This window comes from Heloderma suspectum, chromosome 6, assembly GCF_057233095.1.
Source record: "Heloderma suspectum isolate Gila_16-S chromosome 6, 16-S_ref, whole genome shotgun sequence".
Taxonomy (NCBI): domain Eukaryota; kingdom Metazoa; phylum Chordata; class Lepidosauria; order Squamata; family Helodermatidae; genus Heloderma; species Heloderma suspectum.
In genome coordinates, this window is record NC_139463.1 from 66657117 (window position 1) to 66670711 (window position 13595).

At 43.5% G+C, this 13595-nt stretch overlaps 1 protein-coding gene across 5 annotated transcripts in view; it reads right to left on the minus strand.

The window, feature by feature from the left end:
* Nucleotides 1–13595, minus strand: part of ATP6V0A1 (ATPase H+ transporting V0 subunit a1) — a 57097-nt gene that overhangs the window by 25368 nt on the left and 18134 nt on the right. For all 5 annotated transcript variants that reach the window (XM_084804674.1, XM_084804672.1, XM_084804675.1 and 2 more), the window contains exons 9-14: nt 13299–13392; nt 8344–8556; nt 7246–7396; nt 3746–3885; nt 2965–3122; nt 2612–2702 (exon numbers count right to left, since the gene is read on the minus strand). In XM_084804674.1, the coding sequence (XP_084660800.1) occupies nt 2612–2702; nt 2965–3122; nt 3746–3885; nt 7246–7396; nt 8344–8556; nt 13299–13392 (847 nt within the window). The remainder of the gene's footprint in view (nt 1–2611; nt 2703–2964; nt 3123–3745; nt 3886–7245; nt 7397–8343; nt 8557–13298; nt 13393–13595) is intronic.

Genomic DNA, 13595 nt, shown 5'->3' on the forward strand with positions numbered 1-13595 from the left:
AATGAAGCAGGACAAAGGCTAATAGAGTTTTGCCAAGAGAACATGCTGATCATAGCAAACACTCTTTTCCAACAGCACAAGAGGCGACTCTACACATGGACATCACCAGATGTTCAGTATCGAAATCAGTAAAAACAAGACCTGGAGCTGATTGTGGCTCAGATCATGAGCTGCTTCTTGCAAAATTCCGGCTTAAATTGAAGAACGTAGGGAAAACCACTAAACCATTCAGGTATGACCTAAATCGTATCCCTTATGAATATACAGTGGAGGTGACGAATAGATTTAAGATATTAGACCTGATAGACAGAGTGCCTGAGGAACTATGGACGGAGGTCCGTAACATTGTTCAGGAGGCAGCAACGAAATCCATCCCAAAGAAAAAGAAATGCAAGAAAGCAAAGTGGCTGACTGATGAGGCTTTACAAGTAGCTGAGGAAACAAGGGAAGCGAAAAGCAAGGGAGAAAGGGGAAGATATACCCAACTGAATGCAGAGTTCCAGAGAATAGCAAGGAGAGACAAGAAGGCCTTCTTAAATGAACAATGCAAAGAAATCGAGGAAAACAACAGAATGGGAAAGACTAGAGATCTCTTCAAGAAAATCGGAGATCTCAAGGGAACGTTTTGTGCAAAGATGGGCATGATAAAGGACAAAGAAGGCAGGGACCTAACAGAAGCAGATGAGATTAAGAAGAGGTGGCAAGAATACACAGAAGAATTACACAGGAAAGATCTGAATGTCCTTGATAGCCATGATAGTGCAGTCACTGAACTTGAGCCGGACATCCTAGAGAGTGAAGTCAAGTGGGCCTTAGGAAGCATTACTAACAAACAAAGCCAGTGGAGATGACAGTATTCCAGCTGAGCTATTTAAAATCCTAAAAGATGATGCTGTTCAAGTGCTGCATTCAATATGCCAACAAATTTGGAACACTGAACAGTGGCCGCAAGACTGGAAAAGGTCAGTTTACATTCCAATTCCAAAGAAGGGCAATGCCAAAGAGTGTTCAAACTACCATACAATTGTGCTCATTTCACATGCCAGCAAGGTCATGCCCCAAATCCTACAAGCTAGGCTTCAGCAGCATGTGAACCGAAAACTACCGGAAGTACAAGCTGGGTTTCGAAGAGGCAGAGGAACTAGAGATCAAATCGCCAACATTCGCTGGATCATGGAGAAAGCAAGAGAATTCAAGAAAAACGTCTATTTCTGCTTCATTGACTACGCTAAAGCCTTTGATTGTGTGGATCACAACAAACTCTGGCAAATTCTGAAAGAGATGGGGGTACCAGACCACCTTACCTGTCTCCTGAGAAACCTGTACGAGGGTCAAGAAGCAACAGTAAGAACCATGGAACAACCGATTGGTTCCAAATTGGGAAAGGAGTACGACAAGGCTGCATATTGTCGCCCTGCTTATTTAACTTATATGCAGAGTACATCATGAAAAACGCCGGGTTGGATGAATCACAGCTTGGAATTAAGATTGCTGGGAGAATTATCAACAACCTCATATACGAAGATGATACCACCCTAGTGGCAGAAAGCGAAGAAGATCTAAAGAGCCTCTTGTTGAGGGTGAAAGAGGAGAGTGCAAAAGCTGGTTTGAAACTCAACATTAAAAGAACTAAGATCATGGCATCTGGCCCTATCATTTCCTGGCATATGGAAGGGGAGGAAATGGAAGGAGTGACAGATTTTATTTTCTTGGGCTCCAACATCACCGCAGACGGTGACTGTAGCCATGAAATTAAAAGACGCTTGCTCCTTGGGAGGAAAGCTATGGCAAACCTAGACAGCATAGTAAGAAGCAGAGACATCACCTTGCCGACAAAGGTCCATCTAATCAAAGCTATGGTTTTCCCAGTAGTAACATATGGCTGTGAGAGCTGGACTATAAGGAAGGCTGAGCGCCAAAGACTTGATGCTTTCGAACTGTGGTGCTGGAGAAGACTCTTACGAGTCCCCTGGACTGCAAGGAGGTCAAATCAGTCAGTCCTAAAGGAAATCAACCCTGAGTGCTCATTGGAAGGACAGATACTGAAGCTGAAGCTCAAATATTTTGGCCACCTAATGCGAAGAGAAAACTCTCTGGAAAAGACCCTGATGCTGGGAAAGACTGAAGGCAAAAGGAGAAGGGGACAGCAGAGGATGAGATGGCTAGATAGCATCACTGATGCGATGAATATGGACTTGACCATGCTCCGGGAGAGAGCGCAGGACAGGAAGGCCTGGCGTGCTATGGTCCATGGGGTCACGAAGAGTCGGACACGACTGACCGACTGAACAACAACTCCCCAATATAGTAATTCACCATATGCAAAGAAATCTTTACGGCGGGGGGTGGAGACGACACATTAAAAAATGTGACCTTCCAGCTGAAATGACAGACCAGAATTCTGCAAAATGTGATTGGCTCTTACTGTGCTAATAGCCCCTTTTGTTGGACCCATCACCTTCACACCACTCATTCAGGGCACATCCCAACAGCTTCACAGGTCAGAAGATAAATCAACTGAAGTGAGCAAGGCAGTGAGAGGCTGGGGAAGAAAGCCAGATGAATGGAAGTGTACAGGGAAAAAGTGATAAGGGGTAGCAGGCACTCTTACTGGATCTATGCCAAAAGGGTATGGTCCACCAAAAACACCATCTAGGGCAGGATTGAGCTGAAGAACAGGATACTCCCGGAGAAGGTTGTCTCTGTGTGGATGAGAGCAGAAAGCTACACATAACACTTTGAGAGGTACAGCACAACAATACCAGCATATCTTAGGCACAGTCAAAGAGCAGAAAACAGCAATGTTTTCTTAGTTCTGCATAGAGGAAATATCCATTTCAGGATAAGCTACTATGCTGCCGCCATATCTCCTTCCTGACACCCCACCCCCCAAAACCCCCACTGCTCAGACCATCTCCCAAGCATTTTACAGTCTCTTGCTTTTGTGGGCATCTTGTCACTTACGTCCAGTTGCCTTTCTGGAACATCGGCCGGACGCTCCAGGATGAGCCAAACATATTGAGCGACTTGGAGAAGCAGTCATTATAGATCAGGCCAGTGTAAATGGAAAAAGTGCCCATCAGGAGAATGATGTACCGACCACTGAAGATGGTGCTGAACATCTGGCCAGTTAACAGGTTAGACAAGGAGAATTTGGGGAGAGGGCAAGGAAGAGAGACATTTAAAAAAGTGAATTGAAGATTCACCTGACCAAGACATGGTCTCTGAAAAAGCAAGACAACACTGCAATACACCTTTTTCCACCTCATTCAAGGGCTTGCATAGCCAGAAGGACAAAGCATGTACTGGGAATGTCAGTCTGCCAGCTGTTCTGCACAAGGAGATGGGGCAGGAAAAAAAGTCTTAATTCTTGCATAGGTGTGCACCAAGGAGTGTGAAGCTTTCTCCTCCAAATCTAAATATCAAACCAATTCTGAGTAAAAGTAACTAAATTAGGACTAGTTAAGATCAAGCTTGTTTGCATCCTTGACATTCTCCAGATCAAGCTCTAGCTGTGCATTGTGCACGTCTGAAAATGTACTAGCCTTAAAACACTTTTAAAAGCTCAGAAATAAAAGCTGCTGAAGTTACAACTGCAGTAGAGAAGGACCTTGCCCACAGACGTCTTCATATTACAGGTGGGATCAAAGCAATCCAGATACTTCACAAAGAGCCAGAGACCGCCTTCCATTTTGTATATATTCCCCCCCTTCCTTGCCCCCGCAGTGAGGGGTGGTGCTCGTACCTCATTGTCATTCTTCTGTGACAGAATGCGGCTCTCCCGAATCACCATCCAGACAGCAAAAAGGGTCATGATAATTCCATGGCCGAGATCCCCAAACATCACAGCGAACAGGAATGGGAAGGTAATGATTGTGTATGGAGCTGGAAAGTAATCAGAATGAAAATAAACACATGACGGAGAGCACCTACTGGGAAGCCCATCTACTTATTGCTGTAAACTGCCCTGAGAGGGCTTCTGCCCTACAAGGCAGCCAAGAAGTATTTTAAATAAATGAGTAATACTGGGAGAGGAGACCTGTTGAACAGTTTTGGACCCCAGGAGATCCTGACAGCTAGTCCTACAAACTACTTATGAACTGGCTTAGCATAGTTTGAAGATCAATTACTGGGAACCTCACTGGCAGTATGTTTAGGAACCAAACACAAGAAATACTTGTGTTAGTAATCCATACATATCTGCATGTGTATTCATCATATCCGCAGATATACCAAAGCGGAAAATCTTTGATTTTGGGACTGCCTCCCCGCAACTCACTGTCCTGTCCCAGAACACTTGGGGTGGTGGGGTGCTACACTTGTCTGTTCTGCTCAGAGTTCTGTGTCATGTGCAGAAGTGGATCTTTCACTATCCAGTGTTGCCTCAGAAAAAGCTCTCTCGAACTCTGGTCTAGAAGAAAAGTAATTTCAATAGGCACATGAGACTTCTGACAAAAAGAACTCTTTGTGAGAGGAAATTAGCTTCATGCTTATTTTAATTAGATTAAAAAGCAAGCTGACGTATCAGCTCACCCATTTCTCCTGCTAAGTGCTCAGATCCATCTCTAACACAGCCTTCTTCCTCTCCCACAAAAAAAGTCAGTTTGCTCTAAGGAAGCTACATTTTTGTGGGGAGATACTGCATTAAGCAGAAGACAGAAGACTACACCCAAGTAAAGGGACAACAAGGAAAACAAAATTAAACTGGTAAGAAATTTCTTCATCTCTGATTTGGTTCTTTTCGAATGCTACCATATCCTATTGTATGTGAACTAGCATAGCTGCCTATTTTAAAACATAAGAGATAGTTCATGGAGATGTGGTCTAAAGGCTATTAGCCTTAACAAGCTGGACCTGCTATTCGGGACGTCCTTCTATTCAGGGTCTCAGCCAGCCAGGGCTTTTTTTTTTTTGCAGATATTCCATTTCCCCTCCAGTTCTTCAGTTTTTCTCTCAAGTGGGAACTGCCACAAACATGTGGCGTGCTGCTGTTCAGGATTCTAGCCATTCAATTCCATTTTCTCCACCATCACCTCCACATTTTTGTCCCCATCCCCAACCCCAGCCAGTCAACATTCTGTGCCCATGCATGCTCAGTCCCTCTTGAGCTGTTTTTGGTCCCCTATTGCCCCGCCTTAGGATATTTCTTTAAAGATTTTTTTGTATTTCTGCAAACCTTGGGGTTTCCCCAAACCGGCTGATACTTTCCTGGCTGGGGGGATTCTGGGAATTGTAGTACAACACATCAGGAGGGTGCCATGTTGGGGAAGGCGGGCACATAGGATAACTAGAAATGGAGCTCCCATATTCAGAGGCAAACCAAACACTGGACATGTTTATCTTCATCGTGTAAGCTTCCTTGACCATGTGCTTGGACAAAGCACTGTGCTACACTGACCCAACACTGAATGAGTCTGCATGTTCTCTGTGGGTGCTTGGTTACCAAAAGCTGTGCCCCATAACCAAATATGCAAGGTCTTATTACAATACAACCTCAAATAGACATCTGCAGCAATTTTCTAAAAAGAGATGCATGCCTGCAGAGAAGTGATATTTTAACATTTATGTAGCATGTGAAGCTCTAAAAGCACATGACATAATGTCATCGGTGTTCCCTGCAAATCATTTACTGTGCTATGAATTGTGTTTTTATTTTAACGTAGAATATTATTCTGCTGTGCTTGTGTAATGCCTTATTACTGATGTTTTTATGCTGTGACTTTAGTGTTTTAAGGTTATCTTTGATTTTTTTTTTGTTCCGTTGTGAAGCACTTTGAGTGTACTTGTATTTAAAAAAGAGTGCTACAAGTTCTTGAGAAAGCAAACTATGCTCTCCAGGAGGCCAGCTGAGGGTCTGCAGGGAGATACAGAGCCACCTTTCTGCTAAGAGATAGTGAAGCCTACTGGCAGGACAGCGCATACACCTCCACGGATCTCCCTGGTGCAGTGGTGGAAAGCCCCATCACTGGCCTGCCAGCGGGATTCTGACTGTGGGGGAGGCCAGAACAAAGCATTCCAGGGGCATGTCGGGGGAAGCTGCAGATGCACAAGGTCCTAAGCCCCCCTGTTCCCCTGACAGGCCCCCAAACAGCCATGCGAACCAAGCCAGCACGGGAGCTGATGAAGTTAATTCCCTCCTACTAGAGATGGCAGGAAGGAAAATGGGGAAAAACTGGGACAGGAGGAGGAAGAAAGAGCTTCCCTCCTCGCCCTCCAGCCACAGCAAACTGGTATGGCTCTGCATGTGACAGTGGCTCTATCACAGGTCTCTCCATCCCCTGTGAGGAGGACTAATCTAGGAACCTTTCCAACACCTGCAGTTTTGGATTTACATCAATCCATCTCACCCCCAAGTTTCCATAATTTATGCGAAAAACATGGTGTGAGGAACTTATCTGCTTGCAGATCCAGATAGGCCTGCAATCAAGGAGCCAAGTTTCTGTTTCCTCTTAGCCCTTCCTTGTAATACCTCAAAAGTGCCCACTTCTGGGTGCATATCTCCTACCCACCCTCCTCTTCTGCTTCAGCTCAGTCCCAGTTAGGACTGAATTAGCAATTGGGAGACTCTAAAAGAAATTCCTTAGAAGAAGCAGCAGCAAACACCCAAATCTTGAGACCTTCACAAGTAGCTCAGCATGTTCAGCAAGGCTTTCAGCTTGTTTCAGTCAAATAGCAAACACCCATCCCCCACCCCCATCTTGCTGCACAGCAATCTGCCTTTTAAAGCTCAGGGAACTTGCAAAAATAGTTTGCTAAAACCAGCACCGAGGTCTGCGATTCAAAAAGGTCAGAGATCTATTGTGAATCTTGACATTCAGGGTAGAGAACACTGCAAGAAGCCCTCCTGACTGTGGCCACAGCTTTTTTTTTTTAATAACTGAGTTTATTATTTATTATACTTTTGTCTCATACTCCCTTTTATAGAACCTCAAAATCAGCTTACATGGGGGCTGCCAGTGGTCTCCCATCCAGGCCCAGACCAAGTCCACACCTTCTTAGCGTCTCCTGGGCTATATAGGATTACAAGCTCCCAAGCCATTATCTGGGCCCATGATTTTGGTTGGTTTGTATGAGGAGTGGGGAGAAGAGATCTATGCTGCAAAATCTCTGTCGTTTCTTCTACGGTTAAGCCTCCCACACAAACACACTCATGCGTGAGCCAGAGAGAAGAAACAGATTGGGTTCATCCAACAATACATCACAAGGTAGAAGAAAGGGCTGCTTCGGTAGGCCACACAGCATTACCTGGATTGATCTCACGGTAGGTTCCAATGCCGTAGGCATCTACAATGTTTTGAAACCCGGCAGTGAACTTGTTGGTCTTGTTGTATGTGGGTGGAGTCTGGTTGGTCTGCATCCTGTTCAGGATGGAGGGGACAGTGGATCCACTGTGCTCCTGTTACACAGAAACAAGCCAGAGGTTAGAGAAACTGGCTTATTGTGGAGCAGAAACCCAAATTAATTTCACACGCTCACACTTCTTTCCAAGTTATTTTTGAAAACTGCTGCTCTTCTCACTTTTCAGGCTCTCTACAGGATTGCACACACCTGCCTTTTGCTTTTAGTGGATACAAGTTACATTGCTTCAAAAAGAAGCAAGAAAGAGATCAGACTGAATTGCCTCCTGAGCCTCAACCAGCAAACTAATTAATGGATTCCATCACTCTTTCAGTTAAATGCCTTCCCGTGTGTTTGCTTCTTTAAAGTCAAAACACACGCACACACCATGTATCAAGCCGACCAGTGTGCTTTTAAAGCCAGTGGGAAAACCAAAATCACTAAAGGAATCCAGAACGAGGGGGAGTCAGTTGTCCTAAGGCCACAGGGAATCCTGCTTGAACTAGAAAGCAGATCCAGGCCATAGGTGTGTCCTCCTTTAAGGCTAAAAATCTAGGCAAGCCTCCTCCTCAGAAAGAGCTGTGGAATGTGGACCAAAGGCTGTGTGTTTTCAAAGTTGGACAGATTTCAAGTGAGAGCACTGTGCTCTCTTGTCCACGGGAAGGGAGTGTTCTAAATAAAGAGCCTCACTACAGAATGGCCCTTTAAATGGGTTGCCACTAAAACATCTACACAGGGAATAAAGCAGAAGTTATGTTTGCCAAGGGCAAAGCAGTCCTTCGAGCACATGGAGAAGGAATCAGCAACTGCTATTCCAGAGTCCTGTTCAGACACAAGTCACTGTCACTCCCCAAAGAAAAGGTCTTTCAGCAAAACAAGCAGATTTTGCTTCGATAAGATTTCCGCACACTCGTTTTGCCAGTAAAGACGCTTTCACCAAAAGCGTGTGCCAGCAATGGTTCCGGGGCGTGGTGGCAGAGCTAGAGAGACACGGGTTGTACTCACTGTGCCACGCCTGAGGGCGAACTGGATGGAATCAAGGTCAGTGACGGGACACCAGACTTCAGCAATGAGGCATTTCTGGGTCACGTCAATATTGCAGAGGTTCAGGGTGTGGTAGATGGCCTTCATCTTGCGCACCTTTATGAACCAGACACGGACATTCTTTGCGGCAGCCTGCAAGACCCTTTGCCGATGATCCTCTGTTTGGTTCAGCACCTACCACAGGAAAGGGGGAAGAGGGATCATGTCTCATAAGGCCAGGCTCAGGGGCTGAAACATGAAAGTCGCTCATTGCATTGTAAGATGTCTAGAGCTGAAGATTCTGCTGTAACAGAAGGTATACAAGCCTGGAGCCAAGACCAGGGCTGTGTCTACGAAGTCTGCACCCAGAAAAAAGACATACTACATAAAAACATAAAAAATATACTACAAAGTCTGCACCCAGAAAAAATATGAGCTAGTTTTAGGATTTTTTAGTTGAATCTGAACATGTTATTGTTGCTTATAATCTTGCTTTAGTTGTACATCGCCTAGATCATTTCTTTTGTGACACTCAAACTCTGTGTGCATATACACACACCATATAAAATAATCTAATTGTCTGTATCCTTAACGCACATTCTTTATTCTGCCTCTGCTATGCAAGGCAAAATGGAAAGAGGCCCACAGAGCATTCACTCACCAGCGTATGATATATGGAAACTCTACTCGTGTCCCCTCTACTTTAAGACTTAACACATTTTCAGACCTTATCTCCACAGCTATACCAGCTACAAATGACTCCTCTCCTCCCCCTGATGCTCATCTGTAGGTAGGTGGAGGTTGGGATAAGAACTACACACTGGTGAAGGAGATGGGAGTGGACAAGACCATCTCTGCTCACCCACTCCATGGTTCCAATTTCATGTGTTATACACAGACAAAGCACATTTTTAGTCTGTTCCACAGCCTTCACTCTGACTGTAAAGGAAAAAATAAATCACTCACATTCCCACTAAAGGAAGGTTCAGCCCTTCCCTACCTCTGCAGGCATTTGCTAGAAAAAGTACAGCAAGGGAAAAGGAGTATGTGGAGAGCTGTGAGTTTTGGCTAAATGAGGACACACACCTCATGTGTGCTTGGCCCAAGGAGATTTCTTGTAAAGAACAAAAGGCTACATTGTTGCAGAACTTTTGTTATTTTAAATAAGTTTTCTACTGACTTAGGGTCAGTAGAGTATATGAGCAATCATATACCTGTTTTGACAGAAAATAGTCCTACAACTCTCAGCATGCCTCAGCCAGCAATGTTGCCTGGGCGATGATGGGAGTTGTAAGACATTATTCTGTCTAAATGGGCATAGGATTGCACCCTTAATCTATTTGGCTAAAGGTAGCTTACAACACTGAAAAATACCCCCATGCCCACAAAATAAGTCTATAACAAGACTGCAACAATAACACCACTCTAGAAGCCACAGCAAATGCCTCTTTTTACAGTTCCTGAAAGGCAATAAGAACAGACCTTTACATTCTCTGAAGGCTAACAAGGAAGTGTATTTGTAACCTCAACAAGTGCATTCCAAAGGCTTGGGGCAATAGCTAAGGAGGCCCTGCCAAGCCCAACAACACTTTCGTTTACATATAGGGTTTTTATCAGAGCCTTTGCCAAAGAGGAACATGCTGGACAGGAGATGTGTTTCTTTAAGACATACATGTCCCAGGTCTTAAAACACCAGAACTAGCACACTGAAGTGGACCTGGAAGCTAACTGGAAAATAAACAGCATAGTTACAATGAAACTGGCCAAATATATTCTTGCCTCTCAACTCCTGTAAGTGGGCTACAGCATTCTGCACCTCCTAAACCTTTCAAACAACCTTCAAACATTTGCTTTATGTACAGCAAATTGCAGTAGTCCATCCTCAAGGTTACAAAGGCACAGATGAGTTTGCAAGATTCCTTGTTTCCAGGAAAGGGTGCAGCTGGTATCCGAGTTTAAGTCAGTGGCACATACTTCTGCTCCTAGGACCACCAGTTAATGAAGCAGTAAAGCCAGATCCAAAAGCACTCCCCATAGCTGCATATCTGTTCTAAAAGGGCAATAATGTGCTCTGGATTATCTTGCCTGAATTAAACTTCAACCTCTTGCTCCTCTTGATCACAGTCCTCCAACACTGGTTCAAGGTAGAGAACGCTACTCCTGGATGCCAAGTTAGTGAAACAGAATGGGGTGTCATAAGCATTCTGATGATACTTAACTCTAAAGCTCTACACAAATCTCATCCATATAGATGAGAAACACTGGAATCAAATGTGGTCCTTAACACACACACACACACACACACGGGGGGGGGGGGGAGAGATGGATGGATGACAGCCCTGGGGCTGCAGAGCACACACAGCCAGGGGACCAAGGGCCACTACTCGCCCTGCCTCTCAGCAAGAACATCCATCAGCCAGAAAGGGGGCATCTGTTAGGAGCTTGCTTCACCCCTCCCTGCCAAAAAGAACAGCTAAGAACTCTGTAGCTAAGAACTAGTACCTAGGTTTACTTTTTTCCTCTTCACTCTCAATCCCTTTTCCTTTTGTGTTGTGTCTTTTAGATAGTAATCCTCAGGGCAGGAACTGTGTTACTATTGATCTGTTTTGGGAGCCCTTTCTGGCTGAAGAGCAGGGTAAAATGCTTCAAATAAATAGTGCATAGATGACCTGGCGTTCCCAAGGCTACCTTCCAGGTTCATTCAGAGAAAAAGGAATATAACCAACTCAGAGCCAGCACTTAATGCCCACTGAAGATTTCAAATCAAGTAGAAAATCAAGCAGGTGTCAAACGCCACCGAGGTCTAAGAGAATCAACAAGCAGGGACTTCCGGTTGGAACCAATGTCGCTCTGGCAGCTTCCCACGGGCTCTCCGTGGGAGCTTTCTCAAACAGCTTTTTAAAAGGTTGAAAAACCTTTTCATCTCCCCCCTGGAATTAAAAGGGCGGGGAGGCAGCTCTGGATAACATCTTGGAGAAAAGTATCCCCCACAAGATAGTGGGGGGGCTGGATTCCAGGATTATCTCCCCAGAGCTTTGCCAACGCAAAAAGCTGTTCTGAAACTCCTATTTCATAGGAGAAAACAGGGCTGACGAGTTCCATAACAATATATGCTTTAAGAAATATCAACAACTCCTGAGGGATGATTTAAGAAATATTAACAATATTTGGGAACATCTGAGGACCTGCGAGATCTGCTTCAGAGAAACATGACTACACCGAAGAGAAGAAAGGAGCTGGCATTACCGCCAACTCCTCCCCTACCTCCTGTGTCAAAAGTTTCAAAAACAGAAGATATAGGGGAATTATTTACTCTGATAAAGACTTTATCTTCGCAATTTACAGATCAAGCCAAAAGGTTGGATTTAATTCAAAATTCCATCACAGCCTTGCAAGGAGCTGTGGATTTAATTAATGGCAAAAAATGGAGACGAAAATTAACGAGCTAGAAGAACAAATGGCAGGGAATGAAACTACGACACAAGTATGCTTTAAAAATGTCTGACAGAATTTCTCAACTGGAGGCCTTCACGTGATGATCCAATGTATGTATTATTGGGATTAAAAATGTGTCTAATGATGTAAAATTGCCCATTTTTGTGCATAAACTCTTGCATGAGATACTCCCTATCCCATCTGATTATTTACTTGATATTGAGCAGGTATTTCGTGTGCCAAATGCTAAAGGGACTGACTATATGATCATAGTCCAATTTACAAAAGTCTCCACAAAGAATTATATCCTGTATTTGGCAAGAGAGGGTGGAAGCCTTTCCTGGAAACAGGATAAAGTTATGTTATTTCCAGATTACATCAAAGAGGGGGCGAATAAATGAAGGCAATTTATCAAAGTGAAAAATATGGCAAAACAAATGAACTTACAATATTACTTAAAACATCCTGCTACACTTTGTATTGTGTCTGAAGGTCAGATGAAGAAGTTTCTAATCATGAAATGGCGGAGGCATGGCTGAACGTAAAAATGCGTGAGATTTCCGATACAACCGCATGAACTGGAAACTTTAAACAAACTTTGTTAACTGCTTGTATTTAGTCTACATGATCCAGGCTAGGTCAGAAGATAAATGATTATACATATATTTCTTTATTCTCTTCCATCTTTTTTTTCCTTGCTTTTCTTTATATTTTTTATTATTTTTTATTTCAAAATAGATACGGTATGCTGTATTTAAATGTATTGTTTGAGGGTAATTGTGCACATGCATTTATATATCTAGTATAAAATATATTACTGATTGTTGAAGATTTATTTTAAGTTTTATTATTAAACTTAAAATAAAATATTAAGTTTTTATTTTTTTTCCTTTTCCTTTTCTTTTTGTTATTGTGGTGCCCTCATCAGAATATTGTATTGCTGGGAAACTAGTATTGATCAGGTTGTTGGTATTTTTCGTACTATTTCATTTATAAAGATAAAATAAATAAAAATATATTCCAAAAAACAGACAAGCAGAAATTTCCCATGCCAGTCACCAGAGCAAAATGGTCTACCAAAGCTACTTTGGTCATATACCAAGGCAGGAAGGCAGACTGAGATGGGTTAAGAAAAGATGTCTTATGCATGGATGCCTAGTCAGATGTCACAGGGATCGGGTTTTGCGGTGCCTTAAAGCATAAAAAACCCACACTGTGATTGTGGCCTAAGTTTTCTTGGAGACACAAAAAGCGAGGCAAGCTCTGGGGCTTATAAAAAAAACTTTAATAAACTCTTCTTAAATAAGCTCAACCCATTTCGGAGATCATCCTTCTTCAGGATTATCAAACATGTATTGTTTCCACGCATTTTAATAATTCAAATAAATATAAGAAGTCCACAGCTTTTTCTTTTTTGGGGGTCCCCACAAAGAACTGCACTCTCAAGGTAACACTCCCGGCCTTGAGTGTTCTGCCCTCCCTTTCCCCACCATCATTTATACCATCTGAAGGTCATCAATCCTGGTGTTGACTCCAGCAGCCATTTCCTTCCTTTCCTGCGGCGTTTCTGGACAGGGGTACAGAGAAGCCCGGAATCTGTAAGACACACAGGCTATTCAGTGACAAAGAGATAACATGACCAAGACAATGAGATGCTATCCTCTTGAAAGACAGGTCTACATGAAAAGTGCCTGACAGGAGAGAGCTGCAGAAAGTGTTATAGCGGTTGTTTTCCAAAGGAAAAAAAGAATTTATAATGTGTTGAGAGCTGCTTGAACTCTAGTTAAAACCAAAGAACC